The 24,325-nt window shown below is 45.9% G+C and overlaps 1 protein-coding gene across 5 annotated transcripts in view; it reads right to left on the bottom strand.

The window, feature by feature from the left end:
• Positions 1 to 24,325, bottom strand: part of Erg (ETS transcription factor ERG) — a 236,736-nt gene that overhangs the window by 120,835 nt on the left and 91,576 nt on the right. For all 5 annotated transcript variants that reach the window (XM_070030690.1, XM_070030688.1, XM_070030685.1 and 2 more), the window contains exons 3-4: positions 10,636 to 10,741; positions 5,585 to 5,672 (exon numbers count right to left, since the gene is read on the bottom strand). In XM_070030690.1, coding sequence (XP_069886791.1) covers positions 5,585 to 5,623 — 39 coding nt within the window. In that variant the 5' untranslated portion in view covers positions 5,624 to 5,672; positions 10,636 to 10,741. The remainder of the gene's footprint in view (positions 1 to 5,584; positions 5,673 to 10,635; positions 10,742 to 24,325) is intronic.

Here is a 24,325-nt window from a genome sequence, read left to right on the forward strand (position 1 = left end):
GGCTCCAGAAATGTCTGCTAGTAAGGACCTCACGGTCCACTTCGCAGAAAATAAAATCTTACCACCCCAGATACGCATCGAGTCATGTGGACATTTCCACTGTGAGCACCTCTGACTTTACTTCTCGGGGAGGGAGCTGATGACAGAGCCCTTGCCATGCTCACGGCCAGCCGCTCTCCATCAGCGATGATGAATGGAACGTACGCACCTTTAAGATGATCTTTCATCAATGACAAAACTGATCTCGGATACTCCACCCTTTGGATGATCTGCATTAATGCAAGTTAAAAAGTTTTCCAGAACATACTTTTTAACACTCCAAAATGAGTTCAGATCATTGTTCTCCAAAGGTGTGTCCTCCTTCTGTGGCACAAGAGCTTCTGTTTGTTGGTCTGCTTTTAACATCATATTTGGGGAATCAAGTCCTGTTTTTTTTTGATATATGTAAAATTATCATTGCCACAGAAGACTAAAGAGAAAGGACAGCAGCACACTTTAAAAGAATTATTCACAGAGCAATCTTCTTCTCTCTCTGGCTGCCCTTTCTTTCCCAATGTCTTTGCTCATTGCTAGTATGAGTTGAACACTGCCTAATCCAAAAATCTGAAATCCATACTGCTCCAAAATCACAAACATTTTGATTGGATGCATGACTGCACAAGTGGCAGATACTTCCCCTGACCTCTTGCAATGGGTCACTGAGAACACTCATGTGCACTAAGAATCCCACATTGGTTTGTCCTCAGGCTGTGTCCAGATGCCTATGATACATGACAAATCTAGAGTTTAATGTCCGGTCTTGGGCCCAAGACAGTTCATTTAGTTCATGCAAGTATTCCAAAATAAAGAACAATGTTTCTCATACGTCAGGTACTGAGCATTTTGGATGAAGTCTACTCTCCCTCATCTGTCTATTTTATAAGTAATTTTCTAGGTCATTTTCCCTTGCTAGCCTTGTTCCACCTGGGGCCCTAGAACTGCTTCAAAATGTATGACAAAACAGACAGAATTTATACCACCCCCTTTCATGCAATAATGGAACGGCACCATTTGAATCAGGTGCTTTTCAAACAACACAAATTATGAAAAACATGGGTTCGTTTTTGACTGTTCCTTTACACATATACTTTCAATTAGTGACAAAATATAACATATATTTTCAACTTGGGATGTAAACAAACCACGTAAGAATCACTTGGTTAAAGTTACATGTTTTGTTGGTTTCAAACTTAGCTCAACAGTACCGTTATCATAAAATTTTATGAGACTAATTTTAAAGGTCCACATAAACTGGTGCCATTGTTTATGTTGGGATATTGCTAACAGCAGTACAATGATAGGGTAGAGTTAATGTTTAATACAAATAAACAGCACTTTCCAGAAAAATCCACAAAGAGTCACTAAAAACTTCATAGCTGTATTTCAGTTACATTGATTTATTTTTTGAAATAACATGTATTCTCAGTTAGGAAAAAACACAACTAGAATTTCATGTAACCCTGCAATTTGGTCTTTAATTTAAAAAAAAAGAATCAGAGCAGGGAGAGGAAGGGAGGAAGGAAGGAAGGAAGGAAGGAAGGAAGGAAGGAAGGAAGGAAGGAAGGAAGGAAGGAAGGAAGGAAGGAAGGACAGACTAAGGGAAATAAAACAGTGAGGGAGAGAGGAAGAGAGGGAGAGATGGAGGAAAAGAGGGTGGGAGGGAGGAAAAGAAGGAGGGAAAGAGGGAAGGGAAAGATGGAGGGAAAGGAAGGAGGAGGGAAGAAAAAGAAGAAAGGAGAGAGATTCTCTGATAAATACAGGTCCTATTTGGGGATGGATCTCAGCATCTGGATACCAGAATCCAAGCAGCCAACCTAGAGACATGTGTGCAGTTGGATGCCTGCAAACCCTCTGTTGAAGGGCAGCACCAGAATGCTCTTCATCACAAAAACCTCAGAGGGTTTCTCAAATGGATTCAGAGTAAGACAAAATCGTTCACGGCCTGCTATAAAATCAGCAACACAGGAAGCTCCCAGGGCCCCCGAGGAGTCCCGAGCACAGCCCTGACCTGCTGAACAGGATCTGCACCTCAGCCAGGCCCTGACAACTTCCACACCTGGAGGTCTAGGCACCCTCACCCTGGAATCCAACACTGACCGTGACCCGTGACCCCTGTCATCTGACCTGAACTCCAGTCAAGAAGGAAATTGACAAGGTGCCTGGAAACCATCTCTGGTTCCAGGGGGCTTCTGCTGTTCTACTGAATTCAAGAGACAAAGCACACTCTGACAGACAGGTGCAGGAGAAAGCATTCACTTCGTGGAGTCAAGAACAATGAAAAGGCAGGACAAACATCAAGAATAATTCCTACAAACTCAAGCGCTGGTGGCTCATATATGTCATCCCAGCTGCTCAAGAAGCTGAGATCTGAGGATCAAAGTTCAAAGCCATCCTAGGCAGAAAAAGCCCATGAGACTCTTATCTCCGATTAACCAGCAAAAAGCCAGAAGTTGGGCTGTAGTTCAAGTGGTAAAGTGAAAAAGCTTAGGAACAGCACTCAGGCCCTGAGTTCAAGCCCCAGTACCAGCACATACATGCATGCGTGAGCGCACACACACATACACACACAGAGAATAACAAAATAATTTGTACAACAAATATAACCTCATGGAGAGCTACTACCATGAACATATAATTTACACAAGTCAGGCTACCTTCACTCATTCTAATCCTAACTGTGATGAGCGTCATTTGCCAGCCATCTGCCCAACCCTTTCTGCCTAACCCCACCCCCCACCCACGTAACCCTTGTCCACCACTGGAAAATCACTCTACTCAACAGCCCATGAAGTCCACGTGGCAAAGCCACGTCTTCCACGTGGGCTGAGCTGGATGGAGCTCTCCTCCTCCTCTCCTACCCACCACTCCCTGCCCCCAGGCTCCTCCTCCATGGTGATTCCTCCTCCCCCCGCCTCTGGGAGTGAGAGGGACACTGAGATCAGCCCAAGCCTCCTCCATGTCTTCATCTCCATGGAGTCGCTCAGCTTCTAGACTCACAGATTCACGTCTGCTCCTGAGCGTCTGGCGCGAGCGAGCTCTAGACCAGCTTCCACCTCCCACATCACAACCTGGATATGCAACCGGCATCGGCCACTCACCCTGGCTGCAGCTAGCCCTGGGTCCCCAGCCTGGCTCCTGCACTGCACTTCCACCCAGCAGCAGGAGAATCCGAAGTCCCTCCCAACCCGCCACAGCCCCCATAGCCAACACCAGGAGCCAGGAGTGGTACTCTCCCTCCCTCACCAGGTAACCCTACCTGGAATTGCCTATCGATTGTGTCTGTTTCCCTGGATGTCATTGTGTGTATCTCACAAAGCAGTATGTTTGATGTGTTTGATGATATTTTTCATCCTTGGAGATAGAATGATATTATACATATTCCCCTGACTTTTTTTTTCCATTCAATGTTTCATAAAAGCCAATGCCTGAAGCTTAGTTTTCTCTCCTGTGTAACAGTCCATTGGAAGAGGAGAGTGAATGTGTCTCTCCATTCTCCTGTGGGTGGGCATTTGGGTTAACCCACATTGTTATTATACATAGGCAGCGGGTATACACCTAGGGTGGCCCTGTGGGGTCACAGGTAGACACGGTTTACTAGACAGTGCCAAACTGAGAGCAAAGTGCTCATCTGTGTTCCCGCCAGCCTGGAGGAGCTGCTGTGCCACATGGAGGCAGGGAAGAGGATGAAGTCACGGAGCCTTCGCCCGTTCTGTCTGGAAACGCATTACCACGACGGCTGCCTTGTCAAACCAAGAACACTTTATTTCCTACATTCTTTAACCATTCTTCCCGCCTTTGATTATTTTCAGCTCCTTAGACATATAAAAAGGTAAGAACCATTTGTCTTGGCACAAAAGAACCGTGGTGAATTAGGCAGCACGAATTTCTCTAGGATGGAGGCACCGCGCTCTCCTCTGCGGCCAGTGGCCATGAAGGTGGATACCACAGGAAGCCATTCCCCATCACCCTGCTCACAGGCACGGCACCAGACACCTCTGTGGACACCTCATGTCCTCCACAGGGGCCGCTCCTTACATTGACCACCGGTGCCATCTACGTGGACTTCCTTTCCAGACACCAACGACAAAATAATCCTTCTCCTCATGATGTGTGTGTGTGGCTTTACCAAATATATAACCCGTGGACAACTGCCCAAATATGTTCCAGAATATTCTTGAGACACCTTTTTACCTCTCTAAGTCAGTTCCCAGGGGCTTCTGGAGATATAACTAGCAGATATTAATTCACATCACACAGAATTATCGTGTGAGGTCCCACAGCAACCTGCTCCTCTATCCCTGGGGAAAACTCAGCATCCTCACTGCCCTTGGCGTCACCTGGCTTCTGAAAATTCAGGAGCACCCACAGAGTTCCAAGGAAACATTTCACTTCTAGTACTTGTAATTCCATTTTTAATGTTAACTTACTTTTAATATATTGTACCGAGGAATGGGTTTCATTATTACATTCCCACACATTTCATTATTACATTCACAGCCCCGTCGGCCTCCCTGTCCCCCAACTGCACTTTATGGAAAATAAACATATATAGAAAATGTAAATCACTGGCTTTGAAGTGGGCCATCTTAGTGGTTGAACTAAATAGTAGCAGGTGGTGGGGTGCAGGATATGTGGTTAGAACACTTGAGGCCCTGGGCTCAACCTCTGGCCCCAGAAAATAAATAGATAGATAGATGGATGGAAAGATGGATGGATGAACAGACAGATGATGGATGTATGCATACATGCACAGATGCAGACATAAACAGACACATAGACAGATGGATATAGACATACACAGATACACAGGTAGACACATAGATACATGCATAATGGAGATTTGGAGATAAGTTTTAAAAAGCAGGTACATAATAAATAGTACAGGTGTATCTATCTGGATGGTATAGCTTCAGCTCCCATCTTTCCTGTGGCCTTTATTTGTGTATTAAGACCATTGCTTCATCTTCCATACGGACCCCACCAATGGCCATGGCAGAATGAGTTTATCTACTGAAACAGACAAATTCCCTGAGTCTCGCTTCCTCCTCTCAGCTGCAGGAGTGTGGGAGCAGTGTATGGGAGCTCAGGCAGGGTGAGGTGGTGAGGTGGTAAAGTGTTGATCTCTAGGTGTCCAACATTTGAACACTACTACAAATCCACCCACTCACCTTCATTCCTTCCTAGCTAACCCAGGGAAGGGAGAGGAGATGGCATTCTACAGGAGGTAGAACTTGGGTGGGATTTTCTATGCTAACTCAGTGAAGGTTCAGTCCATGTTTTCTGCTTTCAGACCACATAGTCCTAGCTGCATTATGGAGAGGGTACAGCATTAGGTAACATGTAAACGAGTTAGTAAGGCTGGGCTTAACGCACACCGATGTGTAGATTTCATACAATTCTACTTATACATACGTATTCTCCTTTTGATTTTTTTCAGCTATTTAAAACTGTAGAAACCACATGCTGAGCCCGTGGATCACAGACAGCAGGATGGATAGACCAAGAAGAGGGCAGAGCTACTCCAGGCCAGCTCCGTAGAGCTTACCTTGATATGAGCTGCTGGGTCTGGGACCGTCTGAACCATGTCCTTCAACGAGCCAGCTCACTCACCAGCCACGCAGAACCGGAGACACCTGGCAGACCAAAGGGATAACAAGCGGTAAGAACACTCATGTTTCTGGCTTGCTTATGGACAGGATGAAAAACAATCCATTAGTGGTTGGAGAATCACTGCCCTGCCTTCACTCTGAATCTGTGATACAGGAGGGGACCAGAGGACTCACTTCCTTTGCAGTGGGAAAACCACATATTTGGGGTCCCACAATGACCCCCCAGTGGAACAAGCCCCCATCTGGAGACACCCCATACACCGCACAGAAGGAAATCCTCTAATGTCCTCTGACTCACTTGTTCAGTTAATGGTTAGCAACAATTAAGTGAACACTGGGGAACAGCAAGTAGAGAGAATTGTGAACGCTCTCAATACAAAGAGATAAATAACAAAAGCCTGATCCAATCATCACCGTATGCCATATTGAAATGTCACCCCGAGCCTCACACCCATGTACAATCACGGGTCAGCTTAAAATAAAGATATGTTTGTGGAAAGATGATTCATAATAGTTGTACTTTGTGTACATTACTATGGGTGAGCCTTGAAAAGAAGAGATGAGACTAAAATCGTCTCTGTTGCTGGGCACTGGTGGCTCACGCCTGTAATCCTACCTACTCAGGAGGCTGAGATCTGAGGAATGAGGTTTGAAGCCGGCCCATGCAGGAAAGTAGGTGAGACTCTTATCTCCAATGAAGCACTAAAAAAAGCCAAAAAGTGGAGGTATGGCTCCAGTGGCATAGCTTCAGGATGGAGGTATGTAAGCATCCAGAGAAAATGAAGCCTTGCTCAGTGGTTTGGAGCCTTGAATTTCAGCCCCAACCTCTGGGAAGGGAAGAGAGGGTGGAGCTGTCAGTCACCAATGTCAGCGACTTCGCCGGGCCTCTGGCAGGAAACCTGATAGAACTTTCTAACTGAAGGTCTGCAGAGATGAGGGATTAGTGATCACTGAGGCACTGGCAGGTGGTGACCCCAACTACATGGGGTGGGGATCCTATCCTCAGAATCCACGCACATCTCCCCGCTGATCCTGTGGGTTCCCTGTAATCAACTGCAATGGTTGATGGGCTGCATTTCTGAGGGTTTTTGGTGAATCACTGCCGAAAAGCATTGAACTTGAAGAGGAAGACGCGGACCCCTGCAGGGGGTCAGATGCCACCGTAGGTCCCTTGCCCTTCCACCACTGGCTTCTGAGAGGAGGATGCCCCTGTGGACCTGAACACATACACCAATGGAATTTGACAGTAACCGTGGCTTGTTATTGTCCGAATTTGAGTTGTGGACAACAGTGTGGGTTGTTTGGGTGGTTTTGGCGCAAATACCATATATTTAGTTTCAGGGTAGAAACAAAAAGCAAAACAAGTTTCAGTGGTCCCCACAGGTGTGACTGTGGGACTTGGCTAGTTGGCCCACAGCCAGCTACAGTCTCACTCTCTTCCCTGTACCCCATCAGGCTCTCAAATGAATCATGACACCTCCATGATGCTAGGCTCATAGAAACCGACTGGTACTCACACTACATTAGTAGGCTAAAGTACTCCACTGGAAGCGCTTAGCACTGTCTAAAATGTTGCCACTTGGAGAGAAATAATTCTCAGCAAATAAATGGCTATGTCTCCTAAGGGCACTTTGTCAAGTGACTAAAGAAATGTCCTTATGTTAAAATAAAACCACATTTTTTTTCCACTTTCAGCTAATGAGTCATTAAGTGAAAATGTTTTAGACAAAATAATGGCACTGGGCAAACTCTAGACAATGAATCCATTCACTGCACGAGCTCTCAGCCCGGGGCGCACTCCTTCCCGGTGAGCAGTTAGCAGGCAGGGCCGGCTCTGCTATAAAAAATGCACCCGTTTCTTTGAGAATTTGTTATTGGGGAATTTAATTTTTTGAGTTCCAGGTATATTTTAGATATGAGACCCTTGTCGGTTGTATGGCTAGTGAAGATCTTCTCCCAATCCATGGGCTTTCTATTCATCTTGCTAGCTATGTTCTTTGCCATGCAGAAGCTCTGCAATTTCATGCAATCCTATTTGTCCAACCTTTCTTTGATTTGTTGTGTTTCTGGGTCTCTTAAGAAAATTTTGGCCTGTGTCAAGGAGACCTAGGGTTTTTCCTATTCCATCCTATATTGTTTTCAGAGTGTCTGCTTTGACTCCGAGGTCTTTGATCCATTTAGAGTTGATTCTTGTACAGGGTGATATATAAGGATCTAGTTTTAGTTTTCTACAAGTGATTAACCAATTTTGCCAGCACCATTTACTGAAGAGGCTGTCTTTCTTCCATTCTATATTTTTAGCTCCCTTATCGAAGATTAGATGGCTATAGGTCTATAGGTTCATTTCTGGATTTTCAATCCTATTCCATTGGTCCCAAGGTCTGTTCTTGTGCCAGTACAAAGCTGTTTTGATTACTGTGGCTTTGATAAGTTGATATTAGGCGAAATGAAACCCAGGATAAGGACTCAAATGGTTTTTCTTTCTTGTGATTGTTTCTAACATATTTATAAGATGATTTCTTTGCTGCTTTGTATGTCCCTCCCCCACGGTATAACCCATGTTTTCACTGTATTTGATGTTGGTATAATTTGTGGAGGGGAAGGGAAAAAAATTGTTTAAATAGGAATACAGGTGGACCCATTGCAATAATGAGATGTACAAGACGTTATGTCGAAAAACGAACTTTACAACTTTGGCATGGGGGGGAGGGATGTGTGGGGGAATGGGAAGGGATGGGAAGGGGAAACAAAGGAGGAGGCAACAATGCTTGATAAGAAATGTACTCATTACTCATTACCTTGCCCGTGTTAATTGTAACCCCTCTATACGGTATTTTCACAATAAAAAAAAAAATGCACCAGCCTGATTCCAGCCCACAACTCCAGCCCAACCACTGGCAGCATCTCCCACGTGGAGAGGAAGGGACTGAAGTGAGGAGACCCTTGGGGTCTCCAGTCAAGGAGACATTCCGTTTCAGGCCCATGCAAATGCAGACCAGCCCGGAGAGCAAGCATCGCTCTAAATCCTGTGTCTTGCTTCTTTACCCCAGTCTCAACTGGATCCCTCCACGGCCTAGGGGAGCAGGATCTTGAGTGTCCCCAAAAGGCCCATGTGTTGACAGCCTGGTCCCAGCCTCTAGCACTATGGAGAGGTGGTGAACCTCTAGGTGGTAGGGCTAGGGGAAGAGAGTTAGGTCGCCGGGGGCATGTCCCTGAAGGGGATTCTGGGATCCCAGCTCCCTCCCGTCTCTGCCACCCAAGCTGGTGTATGGAGCTTCCACAGGCCCAGAGCAGCATGGACTGGAGCCTCTAAAAGCATAACTAGGGGAAATCTTTCCTCTTTTTATGTATTTTGGACATTGCGTGGTGGTGAAGGAATGATAATAGACATAGGAGGAAAGTGAACCACAGGAGAAAGTTTGAGGATGATGTACCCGACATTTACTTAAGAGCAGGAAATCAAATCTCTCTGTAGGTGAAAGCCCATCCTTACAGATGGATAAAAATGCTCATGGTGGGCTGGAGTGTGTCAGTCCTCTCTTCCCCTGACCCCTAACCTCAAGTTCCCAGTGTGTGACTATATTTGGAGACCTGGCTTTATAAAGACAAGTTACGTAAAGTAAGGCTCCTCATCCAGAATGACTGATGTCTTTGTAACAAGGGGAAAGCTGAAGATGGGCCTGCACAGAGGGAAGACGATTAGAAGATGGAGAAAAGCCTGGAACACACTGGTACAAAACAACCCTGAAAATATCCTGGTCTTGACCTTCCAGCCTTTATAACTAGGAGAAAATACCTATCTACTATTTAAGCTTCCCAGACTCCAGTGCTGTGTTACAGCAGCAGTAAGAGACTCATACAGCATCACCAAGTGGCTCGATGAACTATTTTAACTCAGGAAGGACTAGAACCCCTGATGGGGACAGACATAGCACACCACCACACCCGTGATCACTGCCGCCCCTCTTCCTGGACACCAACCCTGTTCAAGACCTGTCCCAGGGCTCCTGTACTGTTAGAGAATCTGCTGACTGCCCTGACTTAATTTTGAGAAAGGAGAGACTCGTCAATTCTTCATAGGTGCTGTGCGGATGCTTTTCTAAGGGAAATCAGCTCCCGGAGATCAGGCATTCTGACAGAGTGTGGTTAATGAATGCACAGACTCTTTCCCCGTGTGTGCCTCTGGAGATGATGAGGTCACAACTGCATTTGTATAAAATAACAAAAAACTACCTACAAGCCAGAAACACTGCGAAAGCCCAGGTTTGTGGGCCTTTCCCTTGTCTTTCAGTCTCTTCTGGAAGGGGCAGAGAAAAGAAATGGTGGTAGAAAGTTGCTAGGAAGGCTGAAGTAAATATGAACAACTCTGAGATCTTCAGAATGGGAGACTGGAACGATGCTGTAGAGACAGGTTCTGATTCGGGGAAAAGACTACTTGGTCAAAGATGTTCCACAGAACCAGTGAAAGTCCTCAACACATAGCACAGGACATAAGGAAAGGCTGGACTTCTGGAACCAAAAATACCATCGTTTAGAGATATAAAATATTTATACATACATACTTTTTTAAAGACAGAGATACATCATTAGACCAGTTTTGCATTTCTATAATACAATACCTGAGGCAGGGTACTTAATAAAGAAAAGAGGGGCTTGGGGGGATCAGTTTGGGAGGCTGGGAATCCCAACAGCATGTTTCTGGGTCTAGCAACCCACTTCTGGCCAGCTATACCACCCTACAGTGAAAGCCGGTCTGTACCTCTGTCTGACCTTCTCTCTGTGTCCTGATAAATCCACCAAGACTTAGTATTGAGGTTCCCCTGTAATGATTTAATCTAATCACTTGCAAAGACCACTTCAGGCTGGCTCCTTTCTCTTAGTACCATCAACACAAGGCTTTGGGGATTCAATCATAAGGATTCAGAGGGAACAAGCATCTTCAAACCAGACCAGTGGGCTGGACTCATTGGGTTCTTTAAATCTGTACCTCGAACGCCCTTTGGTTCCACCTCTTTTTTTCTCTGTGAGTCATTGGTCCTGCTTTTCATCAGCACAGCTTTTCTTCTTGGTTCAACCAACGATCTTGGAATGACCTGAAAAAGAATTGAAGTTTGTTAAAGCTTACTTTCTTTCCAAAGACAGACAATAACTGGGTTCTGGGTACTCATGTATATATTCCTAGCTACTCAAGAGGATGAGAGCTGCAGGATCAAGGCTTGAAGAAAAGTCCACAAGACTACATCTTCAAGATGCAATAAAAAACATGTGGCTGGGCAGGTGGCACACATGGTAAAGCACCAGCTGAGCAAACTCTTAAGCATGAGGCCCTAGTTCAAATCCCAGTACCAGTAAAAATGATAATTATTATTATAATAAAAGGAGGAAAAAGATAAGCAATAAAGGATTAACTGGATACTTATAGACCAAATCTACTTCTTAAAACACTATTTTTACTTGAAGAGGAGATAGGACTTGAAATCAGTCCCATTTTTTTTTAAGGAGAACACATTCCACTCCTGTGTGGAAATAGTGATATGACACAAAATTAGGAATGAAACAAAGGCCAGTCCTGAACTGACATCCTGCAACAGAGGTACGTGCAGAGGTAGCACGAGGAGCAGCCCTCCCTCGGCCCCCAGCTCCAGGAACTGCAGTTTGGGTCCCCAGATTGCTCACTGAGCACTTGCTTCTGTTCAGAACAGTTCTGCCTTACAAAGCCTTCCATCCTGAAGACCGAGACTAAGCAACTGATGTGTTAGTCCCAGAAAAGAAACAGTGGGAAATGAGTATTTTTTTAAAGTTAGAACCCAACCAAGTCAAAAAGACAAGTAAGAATCTTTCTTAGAAAGGTTCTATGTGCATATATAAAATTCATTCATTCCCTCTTTTCTTCTTTCTTCCTTTTTCTCTCCATTTTCTCCTCTGTGTTCTTTCTTTCTTCAGTCTCTCTCTCAGCTCCTTCTTGCTCTCTTTCTTTCAAAATGAAGAAATTTCTGTACTTACTGCAACTTTCCAAGTAAAATATCTAACCCCCAAATGTAATTATTTAGAACAATCCTCAAATATGAAAAATCATAAATAGTATCTATTTCAGTGGAAAATATATTCAAATTAGAAAATGACTCAGGCATTGTATCAACATCAATATTTGTAATGGGCAAAATTATTCATAAATGGTTCCTCCCACACCCATCGGGAGGCCCCCAGCCAGCTCCACCCGAGGTCTTCCCGACCTGTGTGTGACCACATCTGATCCAAATGGCCAGTGTACAGCCCAGCGCTCGCTGGAGCACAGGAAACACAGCATGGCATCATTGTGGAAGGACCGAGATGCTTCTGATATGACCCAGTGTTCCAAAAAGCAAAAGCCAAGGCCCATGGATATCGGAAAGAGGAAAGGAAGAAAGGAAAACAACTTGAAGTGTGCAACTTACACACACACACACACACACACACACACACACACACACACACACACACACACACACACACACACACACACACATCTTGCCTTCCAAGGTGAATGGCAAGTTCTTATTTTCTTCTTTATTAAAATATTTTTAGCTGGGGCTGGGAAGGTGGCTCAGTGGTAGAGCGCTTGACTTGCATGCGTGAGGCCCTGGGTTCGATTCCTCAGCACCACATAAGCAAAAAGAAAAAAAGCTGGAAGTGGCGCTGTGGCTTAGGTGGTAGAGCGCTAGCCTTGAGCTGAAGAGCTGAGGGACAGCGCCCAGGCCGAGTTCAGGCCCCACGACTGGACCAAAAAAAAAAAATTTAAAAATATTTTTAGCTGGATGCTGGAGGCTCACATCATAATCCTAGCTATTTAGGAGGTTGAGATCTAGGATCAAGGTTCAAAGCCAGCCCAGGCAGGAAAGTCTGTAAAAGTCTTTATAGCCAATTAACCAGCAAAAAGATGACTAGAGGCATGGCTCAAGTGGTAGAGCACCAGCAGTGAGTGAAAAAAGCCAAGGGAGAGAATGAGGCCCTGCGTTCAAGCCCTGGTACCGAGCATCAAAAATATGGTATTTAAAAATGTTTCCTTATTTTAATGGAGAAAATAAAACAATATATATGCACCACGCATCATATCGATGGTTAGAAGCACGTGTCCATATGCTAATTAATAGATGGTAACCTCAGCTTCAGTTCTACGATTAATGATTTTCAAGAATACAACGCACTGCTGCTACCATGTCGCACAGCAGAGCTCTCCTGCTTGCTGCGTCCATCTAACCCGGAACGTCATGTCTTTCACCAACCCTCTCAGGCCTTCCCATGCTCAACATCTCCTACCTCCAGTCCTGCCTACTCATGAGGCTGAGATCTGAGAAGAGTGGTTTGAAGCCAGCCCAGGCAGGAAAGACTATGAGACTCTAATCTCCAATGAACTACAAAAACAAAAAACCTGGAAATGGAGTTGTGGCTCCAACGGTAGAGTGCTAGCCTTGAACGGGCAGCACCCACGCCTGAGTTCAAGCCTCCGAGTCAGCACAAAATAACAATCATCATTATTATCATCATGGAAGTATAAATTAAAACTAGAGTGCATATTACGTCACACCTTCCAGAATGTCCACTATCAAAGAGGCAAAAGAAGCGAGTTTTGACAAGGGCGTGGAGAGCCTCGCTGCGGGGGCAGCCATGGTGGAAGATATGGAAACGGAAGCCACGTGTGATCACCAGTGCGGCCCAGGCCGCCCAGTCTGCGGCCCGGTCGCGTGGGAAAGGCCTGAGGTCAGTGTGAGGAGGAGATGTCGGCCCCACACCACGCCTGCCACGGACCGGACTTCAGTTCTCCTCCTGGGTAGAGAAGCAGAGCAGGTAAGGCCTGTAAGTATGGTGGAAAGCCCCGCCACATTTGAAAACCAGGAAACACTGCTGTCTCCAACCACACAGAGGACGCCGGAGGGATCTGGCTAAGTGAGGGAAGCCAGGCACAGACAGACAGACAGACAGACAGACAGACAGACAGACAGACAGACAGACAGACAGACAGACAGAGACACACAGACACACAGACACACAGACACACAGACACACAGACACACACACACAGACACACACACACACACAGACACACACACACACACACACACACACACACACACACACACACACACACACACACACACACACACACACACACACACACACACACACACACACCGCTCTCCTTCACAGGCAACGTCTACACAAGGTCAACTCCTACTTTCTTACAGTTTTCAGCATTTTCCAAAATCTCAAAGACAAGAAGATTCACCCTGGGCATCAGGGGGAAAAGCTAAAGGGGAGCTGCAAACGTTTGCGTAGAGCGTGCGTTCCCTTCCCGGCCGTCTCTTCTTTCTCCGCACTCAGCCCCGGGGAGGTGCCCACCGTCCGGGCCGTCAGCCCGCGCTCCACAGCCCGGGGCTGGCATCGGCGAATTCCATGATGCTTCGTGGCTTTGTGAGGCCACCACTGCCCTCAGTCCTCCAAGGTGTTTCCAGATCTCTTTTTCTCTAAACCCAAACGCCAATCCTGATGACAGCTGGGTGAACTGCCTTTTGTGAAATGCAGTGGTTTAAAATAAGTACTCAGTTGCCAATGGGTGCTAACTTTCCCAATAAAGTTCTGAAAGCACCAGTTAAAATTTCCTATACTCTGCCCTTCTATAGCATGTTTTCATGCCAAAACCTCTACTGGCTGGAAAAAAAAAATGGCTTGATTTATAGCTAAGACATTGTTGGACCTGATGTTAAGCCCAGAATAGAGCCCAGAGAGTATTCTATGAAATATGTGCAATGGGTACTTTTAAATGAGCATTATAGCATTATTAATACTTCATCTATCCTGGGGGCATTTATCTGACAATATAAATTATCCAGAACACAACTGAGCAGCCCACAAAGGAGCCAAAGAATGTCACAAAATCCAGAGCCAGGAGCTGTGCCAGAGACAGGCACACTACCAACCACGGGAGGTAACAGCTGGCCTAATCAGAGGGGAAAAAAGTAGAGAAGTGTGCAAGCCAGACTGAAGAAGTAAAAAAATAAAATCCAGCCATCAGGGACCGACGGACTGCTTGCAAACCATCTGTCCAGCTGTGGTGCTTCTAGAGGAGCACATGCAGAGAACAGAGGCCGAGGCATCCGGGACCTGTGTGGGGAGCTGGGGCCTCCCACCTCACCCCTGGGATCCTCTTAGCTCCACCTTCTGCCTGTGATGCTGTGGGAATGGCAAACACCACACATGGCTGAGCACCAGGAGGGCCAGCGCAGTGATACACAGAGACACCTGCACTTGGAGCCCCAGGTGTGTGCTGATTCACCAGCAGCCAACAAAGCCTCACGCACTGGGATGCCACCGTAAGAGAATCGAGGTCTTAGACAGGCTGGGAGAAATTAGCACAAACTACAAGCAAGAAGCTGGGTTGTGATTCAACTGGTCAAGCACAGGCCTAGCTACTGGGGGGCCCTGAGTTCAATTGCTGGAATGTGGGATAAGAGGAACCCTCCCTGGGTCTCAATCATCCATCTGGAGACTGTGGTACCATGACCTGACCTGCAGAGATGGTGCGCGCCTGCCAGCAATGTGCACACGGCAGTGACACTGTGAAATGAAGGGACAGGTAATCTCCGTGCTCCCCAAAAGTGTTGAAAAAACAACTCCCTCTTTGTGCAGATTTTTCTGGCCACCCCTTACCAGTATCTGTGAATATTTAAAAAATAAAAGTCAGCTGGGTGCCGGTGGCTCAAGCCTGTAATCCTAGCTACTCAGGAGGCTGAGATATGAGAATCATGGTTCAAAGCAAGCCCAGGCAAGAAAGTCCATGAGACTATCTCCAATAAACCACTAAGAAACCGAAATGGAGCCGTGGCTCAAGTGGTAGAGTGCTTGCCTTGAGCTGAAGAACTAAGGGACAGCACCCAGGCCCAGAGTTCAAGCTCCAGGACAGACAAAAGGAAGGAAGGAAGGAAGGAAGAAGAGAGAGAAAGAAAAGAAGGAAGGAAATAGAGAGAAAATAGAAAGAAGAAAGAAAGAAAGAAAGAAAGAGAGAGAGAGAGGGAGGGAAGGAGAGAGGGAGGGGGGAGGGAGGGGGAGGGAGGGAAGGAAAGGAAGGAAGGAAAGAAGGAAGGAAGGAAAGAAGGAAGGAAGGAAGGAAGGAAGGAAGGAAGGAAGGAAGGAAGGAAGGAAGGAAGGAAGGAAGGACGGGCAATCTGGGTGCTGGTGGCTCAAGTCTGTAATCCTAGCTTCTCAGGAGGCTGAGATCTGAGGATTGTGGTTCAAAGCCACCCAGGCAAGAAAGTCTGTGAGACTCTTATCTCCAATATTACTACCAAAGAGCCAAAGTAGAGCTGTGGCTCAAGGGGACAGGCTAGCCTTGAGCTAAAAAGCTCAGGGACAACACCAAGTCCCTGAGTTCAGGCCCAGGACCAGCATTTAAAAAGAAAAAAAAAAAAAAACAGAAGTCAGCTATTGGAAGAAAGAAAATAAGATACTGACTCCAAGCCAGAAAATGCACAGTGCCATAGATAAGCGACATTATCCCATCCAGAAGGTGCTACTGGGGAGAGGGGGGATGGGGGGAGAGATGGGAAGGGGAAACAAGGGAGGAGGCAACAACGCTTGATAAGAAATGTACTCATTACCTTGCTCATGTAACTGTAACTCCTCTGTAGAGTATTTTCACAATTTAAAAAAATAAAGAAGGCTCTACTGTATTTCCATCACAACAGCAACACAATGCCAGGACGGAGTGACCTAGGGAACCAGACTCACCGCGACACATAAGGGCAAAGCCAGCCTTCTTCATGCGTGGCTAGAATGGTGGCAAAGACGCCACTGGCTGCCCCTTCTTCTTTGCAGAAACAGCTCCAGGGCTGGGGTGTGAGGCAAGTGACAGAAGCCCTGGGTTCAATCCCCAGGCCTGCAAAGCAAAGGCAAGGAGCCCCGGTGTGTCCCCCAGTGTGACGTCTACCTCACACAAGCCGGGGTGGACAAGCCTGCCTCTCCCCCCCCCCACCGTAAATCCCCTTGTGAGCGCTCTTCTTCCAGCTGCCAGTTGGCTCAGGGATGGACACGTGTTGTGATTCTGGCCAGTTCAGCACTGGCTGATGGGGATGGGGTGGAGTGAACAAGAGGAGTCGAGACCAGGTCTAGACTTATGAAGAAAAGGCATGTGCAATCACTCCTGCGTGATGCCTGGAGCTCTGACAGCCACCTTGGAGCAATGAGGAAGGCCGTCTAAGGGAAAAATTAAGATGCTGCAGACATGGGGGAGGGGGCAGAGGGAATGAAGGAAATCCAGAGGTTTCCGCTGAGGATGACGAAGGGCACAGGTATGAGCGCATCCCGCCCACCTCGGCACGTCCTGCCATCGCAAGTGGGGCATCCCTGCTGACAGCGCCATCTTGAACGAGGAGGTTGTCTAGTGGCCACAGGCATCTGCCGTGCTACGGGATCTAGCTTCCAAGAGTCGCCTTCTACCTGTGCTCACAGGATCCATGAAACATAGTCTGAACACGCTCATGAGTTCAAGTTTAAAATCAAGTGAGCTGCTAGACATGGTCAGCCAATGATCTTCCCCCCAACAACACTACGTTTATGACGTAGACAGCCCATCGCTGTCCCCGGCTCACCCTGCCCCAGTTCAGAGCATCCAGTCCTGCAGGCCACACGGATGTGCCCAGAACTGACAAAGGCCGAGGCTGCAGGGGTACTTTTAGCCGAATGCTTGCTTTGGAGGCAGATTGTGGGAGCTACAGAAATGGAGAAGCAAAGCCCCGTCCTCCCTTGTGGGAGAGCAACATCTCGCTGAGCGGCGAGCGGTGGTGCTGGTCTCTCAGTGCCTGGGGATGGGAACAGGGGACAGAAAGGAAAGCAGCCGGCGAGCAAAGGTCCACGGCCACCATCTCGGAAACTGTCACCTGCTTCCTAACTCTAGAAGGGGAAGAAGAGTATTCCAGAAGAAGCGTATGATGGGAAGAGCGTCTTCTGTCTTTATGCACATACAAGGCAGGGGAGTATGAGCAGAACTGTTGAGTTATGGACCAGTTCCCCTGGTACTGACTCCCTCCTTCTGTGGTCTAAACTTCATTTATTCATTCATTCATTCATTCAGTTGTCCACCCATTCATCCACGATTCTACCCATCCATCCATCCATCCATCCTTCCAGCCATACATCTTCCCATCGCCTATCTATCCTCCTCCCTCCATCCTTTCCTTCTTTCCATCTGTCTTTACATTCATCAATCTTACACAGTGACCTTGCTACCTTCAAGGACCAATCTCTACACTAAGCACTAAGGATGACGTTCCAAGTCCAGTGGAAGAGTCAATCACACATGCACACACCAGGTATTCGATGTGGCAGAACTCCTCACCTAACCTGGGGCCCTGTCCCCTCCCCCCGCCTCTCACCCCACCTGAGAGACCCAGGTGCCACTGTGCACACAGCTGACAGCTGAGCACAGAACTTTATGAAAACACAGATTCCAAACCCCACCTCTTCCTTCTCTATGAGAAACTCTAGTGGTGAGGGACCCAAAAATCTATGTCTCAGGAGCTGAGAAAGGACATGGAATATGATGAGGATGGATTCTGGTGTCCCATCCACAGAGATCCATACACAGGATACAGTCATTGAACCAACCACATGGGCTGAAAACAGGAACTGGAGTTAGCAAGGTGAAACCTTTCGATGGCCTCTAAAAGCACAGCAGCATCACATTGTGATGATGGATAAACCAGGTTCCTGATAGAGCCACGTGACAAAGGAGAGATCACACACAGGCAGAAAGGGAACCCACGAAGGAGCCAGAGATCGGAATCTAGGCACGGAATCCAGGGCACACGCTACCGAACATTCTGCTTCACCGCGGCTCAGGAGGCAATGCTGACTACAGTGCAGATCACCTCAAGCAAGACTTCTCACAATTATTTCTTCACAAGACCCAAACCACAAACCCCAAAAAGATGGAGGCGTGGGTCAGCAGTACAGCACCTGCCTAGCAAGCACCGAGGTTAGTACTGCCCAAAAATAAAATAAGATAAAACCACAGGAATCCTGATGAAGGATGTCTGCGCTGGGCCACAATGATGCCTGTCCCCTTACTGTGGGCGATTCTGGTTGGTCTTGTTGTTTCTGAGGGCTGGTTTCACCTCATGTCAATTTCTCAGGGTCACACTTGGTGGCATCCTCCATCATGCCCCTGCTCAGTCCGTTCTAGTTAAGAGAGCAGCGGGAGCAGCAGCGTTCACCAGCCCGTGCGCCCCGAGGAACTCAGGCAGACTCTCGGGCTCTTCAGCACCATCACCTGGGCATGTAACATCATTCTTGCTGAGCTTGGAGTTCAAGAGGTGGCTAAGAGCTTCTCAAGATGGAGACAGCGCAGGCACGCAGGCTGTCTTGAGAGGAAGGTTGGGAGATAGACTGGTGGGGGGGGGGGGGGGGGAAGGGGGGAGACAGGCAGCGGGGAAGGGTGGAACAGAAGGAGAAGCAGGTTTTGCATGAGGTCAGAGCGCTTTGGTTCCACCCCAGAATGAGAAACACCACGTGGCTACTCTTGGAGCACTGTAGGCCGCTGGCCCTGCACACAAGACCACAGAGTTCCAAGAGACAGCCCTGGGTGTGGGAAGGGGCCGGAAGGAGATGGCACTCAGTTAAAGACATCCCCTGGTGGGCAGATAAGCCGTAAGAGCAGTGGACATCACCCCACCATGGGCTGCCCTCCCCACAGCCCCCCGGCGCCGTGTTCCAGTGATGCTTACTCAGGGCTCACACCCAGGAAGACGGGGAAGACTGGCCTTTGTGAACCACGCATGTCACATCTGGGTGTCACTCGGGGTGTTTCATGCCACAGAACACCTCATGTTATCCGTGGCTTAACCCACACATCTGGACCAAACCAGCCATCATGGCTTTAACACAACCCAGTTACCCCCAGAGATCCACTCATGGACTGGACGTCTTCGGAATACTACCTGCGGTCCTTTAGAGACGCCTCTGGGCTTGGGCAGAGCTACAGCCATTGCCCTGCAACCCAGAAAGCTGCTCTCACTGCTCGTGACGAGGTGTGGACGGGACTCAGCCACTGAGAAATGAACAGCGCACATGCACTGCCTCAAACGAAACGAGGAAATCAGCTTGCTTGCTCTTGACTGCTGCACCGCTCCACGTCTCCAGCCCAGCTCTCTGCTGATTAATTGGAGATCGAGTCTTGCAGTTTATTTTCCCTCTGGGCTGGTTTCAAATCACCATCCTCCAGGTCTCAGCCTCCCGAGTAGCTAAGGATTCCAGGTGCTGGTCCACCAGCACTCATTCCTTGCTTTTTTTTTTTTTTTTTGCTTTTGTTTTTTAACTTTACTAGTTGTATGTCTTTATAGTAAGTCCTCATTCCAGAACTTCCAGAAAACTATGATGATTTCATGAGATACAAGAAAAGAGTTATCAGTTGAGCAGTGAAAATAAGAATATTATATACAGGATGATTACAGCCAGGAAAGCTAATGCATAAATGAAAACAGCTGTGTAATGTGAGGATATTCCAATTATTTCCATATTTCTACTTAAGATTCCTATATAATTGTATTTTAAATCAAAAGAAGCCTCATGCAAATACATGATATTATAATGTGTAGGTCAAAATGCAAAAATATTCTGACAAAGCAAACCTAATCTCCCTATAGGCATTACAGTGTGTCTTTCCAACAATAGTCAAATACACGTAAGTGCTTTATCACCATTAAAAATTGTCCACTGTGAGGATTATGTATTACATCCTATCTAAGCACTAAACCAGTCCACAGACCCGGGGTCAGTCCTGGAAGAATTCGGTCCCAGCCACACCCGCAGACCCTTCTCCCCAGACCAGCACGGATATACAACTTGCAAATCTCCATGTGGTTTCCATTACCTCATTTTCAACAAGATGTATGACCCATCTGTCCCCACAGTGAGGATCTAAATGTTAACCAGGAGATTCATACTGTAAACAATTTTATTCCCTTGTATCCTGCTTTTACCTGAAGGTCTGCCCAGGCTTCCCTTCAACAACCTTCTATGCCTACGGGGTGAAAGCTTCTTTCCATCTCTCCTCTCCTCCGTCTTCCACGCAGACGCAGGCTACTCTCTTGGTTTTATTTTCTCCCTTGCCTCATCTATTTTTCTCCCTTTCCACCAAGACTAGATGTGGAAGGTCACACCTATAATCCCAGGACTTAGAAGGCTTAATGAAGCAAGATGATTAAAAGGATAAGGCTGGCCTTGGCTACAAAGAGAGATTCTGTCTCAAAAAAAAAAAGTCCCAAAATCAATGTATTCATAACCTGACTTATGAAACTGTAACTCCAATGAACATCACCTTTATAATAATTTCTAAAAAGTCTAAACATCTGTTGAAAATTTTTTAAAATAAAAGTTGGGGCTGGGAAAGTGGCTCAATGACCTTTATAATAATTTCTAAAAAGTCTAAACATCTGTTGAAAAAAAAAATTTTAACTAAAACTTGGGGCTGGGAAGGTGGCTCAGTGGTAGAGTGCTTGCCTCTCATGCATGAGGCCCTGGGTTCGATTTCTCAGCACCATATAAGCAGAAAAAGCCAGAAGTGGCGCTGTGGCTCAAGTGGTAGAGTGCTAGCCTTGAGCTGAAGAGCTGAGGGACAGCGCCCAGGCCCAGAGTTCAGGCCCCACAACTGATAAAATAATAAATAAATAAATAATAAAAGTCACCAATAATGTATTGATATTTACACCACCAATGATAAGGGGAAACTATCTTCTTGTGATTCTGTATCTATTATTATCCAGTAGGAATTTAAAATTCATTTCTCTCATTGAATGTTCATCCCTTCCTGACTTTAGCTAGAAGAACAATAAATACTCCTTACAAAAGCAACCACAGGTCATCACATGAAAGATTCACACGAGAGACAGAGAGAGGGCAATTCCATTATAAACACATCAGAATGTGAGAGCAAATCCAGCCTAATCACCTACCCTGCTCATGAAAAGAATTTATATATATACAACAAGATGTAAGTGGCCCATGCCTACAATCCTGCTCAGGAGGCTGAGACCTAGAGGACCAAGGTTCAAAGCCAGCCCAGCCAGAAAAGTCTGAGATATTCCATCTTTAATTAACCAGCCAAAAGCAGGGCTAGAGACTTGGCTCAAGTGACAGAGCACCAGCTATAATCAAGAAAGTTGAGCCAGTGCATGAAGCCCTGAGTTCAAGCACTGGAATTTTTTCTAAAAAGCATGTATAAATAAAGCATTCATGGCAAAAGGAAGTCTAAATTCATAGAGAGAAATTGGAGCAAAGGAAGTAGGTGGTAGGTACGTCCACAGGAACCTACGGAACTGGGCTTACAAATGAAAGCATTGTAGGTAGGGAGAAAGGTCACAGCTTATGGGCTGGAGAAGTGGCCCAGGTAGCAGAGTGCCAGCCAATAAGTGAAAGTGTAAGATACTGAGTTTGAGTCTGGTCTCGGACCCACCCAAAAAAGTCCCAGCGTATGACTTAAGAAGCAGGAGCCCCAGAGATGAACTCATCTAGCAAGGAAATTGATAGTGTGCCTACAGACATTGGCAATAAGAACAGAGTAATGACAGCAAAAGCCAAATCACCTTGTATAATGTAAAACAGCACAGACAGAGATGAGATATAGATAGATAGATAGATAGATATAGATAGATAGATAGATAGATAGATAGATAGATAGATAGATAGATGACAGAGACATACATACATACACATATATACATGCTTGATAAAACAATAGATGCATAATGAATGGATAGCTGGTAAGTAGGCAGGTACATAGACAGGTAGGTAGACAGATGGATAGATAAAATAATTCAATAACTAATAGATGGACAGACAGAGTGACTGGATCCATTATAAACCCCATGACTCTACCATGCAGACTCACTTGACACCTTAGGTTATATTAAATGCACAAAGAAGAAAACAAACTGTAATCCTAGCCTCCTATTCAGGAGGCTGAGGAGCTGAGGATCACAGTTCAAAGCTAGCCCAGGAAGGAAAGTCCCTGAGACCCTTATCTCCAATAAACCACTAGAAAACTGGAAGTGGCGCTGTGGCTCAAGCAGTAGAGTGCTTGCCTTGAGCTGAAGAGCACAGGGACAGCACCCAAGCCCAGAGTTCAAGCCTCACGACAGACAAAAAAAAAAGAAAAAGAAAACAAACTATCCCCACTAGACATAAACTTTCAGGAAAGAATTACATAGTCCATGCAGAAAATCTAAAATAAATAGACTTCTGCAGATACAAAGAGGATTAACACCCAAACACAATGGCTAAAAAATCAAATCAAAAACATCTGTGGAATAAATTTTAATGACCTTTATTTTCGTGCTCTATAAAGACTATGATATTTACTGGTTGACTTTTTTTTAATTGAAAAGGTAATGAGCTAGGGGTTACAGTTCCATAGGTAAGGCAATAAGTACATTTGTTTTTAATCACTGTTACCCCATCCCTCTTTATCTCCCACTTACTCCTCCATATCCTCCCCAAGTTGGAATGTTGATACTCAACATAGTGTCAAGTGAGCATCAATGTTTCTGCAGTTCATGCCTTGTTCTGATATCTCTGTGATTCCCTTGCCCTTGCCCATATTGCACTGTCTATTATGCAAAACACGAGGTTCAAAAAATTAAGAGAAATGAAGAAAGAAAAAAGAACGAACTATATACAGGGTCTAGTGAGAACCTCTTGTTTCCATGAGTTCATATGCTTCATTTTATATAGTCCTACGCACTAAGCACTTGGGTTTTGAGAACCCCTTAAAAAATTAAATAAAGGCTGGAGAATAGCACAAGTGTTAGGGCACCGACTTAGCAGATATAAGGCCCTGAGATCACTGCCAAAAAAAGCTAATTAATTAATTAAAATCAAAGTCATAATGGGAAATGATATAGAACCTAAGCCAGACAGAGCTGAGGTGAAGACATGCTCTGAAATGAAAGGCTTGATGCACAAAGCAATCGTTCAATCATGATGAGAAAAATTAGTGGAATTTCTAGAAAGGAAGGAGGTGGGCCAAGAAGAAAGCAGACTGATGTATGAAGTTCATTGCTTAGTAGTACTTCTTATTGTCTGTGGGTGGTAAAAATGGAGGGTAAGAAATATCGAAAAGTTGTACCAGAGGAAAATGGTAACTGGATTTGGGAGTAGTAGTAAATGGGAACAGAAGAAAAAAAGAAAATAGACATAATTAAATCCACATCTAGACATATCACAATAAAACATCAAAGACAAAGAGAAAGTACTAGAGGTGGCTGGAGAGCAGAAAAGAGATTATCTACAAAGGAAGCAACCTGATGGATACAAGATTTCTCTTCAGCAACAGTAGATGCCAGAAGGCAATAAAATAATACCTTCAAAGTGCTAAGGGAAAATCACTGGTGCCCTAAACGTCTGTCAGCCAACACTGTCACGTAAGAATGGAGTGAACGCAGAGTCCAAGGCTGAAAGACATTACTACCAAAGACATTTAATTAAAGGACTACCAGAATGTATCTTCAATAAGGAGGAAATTAAACCCAGAAGGCAAAAGAAATGAAATTCAAGAAGCAAAGACTAAACAAAGAAAATCAGTAGGCAAGCTGATACATCTAGATAAGCGCTGACACAATTTAAAATATGATAACAGCTGGGCGCTGGTGGCT

Source organism: Dipodomys merriami, unplaced genomic scaffold, assembly GCF_024711535.1.
Source record: "Dipodomys merriami isolate MVZ:Mamm:240054 unplaced genomic scaffold, mDipMer1.0.p SCAF_2, whole genome shotgun sequence".
Lineage (NCBI taxonomy): Eukaryota > Metazoa > Chordata > Mammalia > Rodentia > Heteromyidae > Dipodomys > Dipodomys merriami.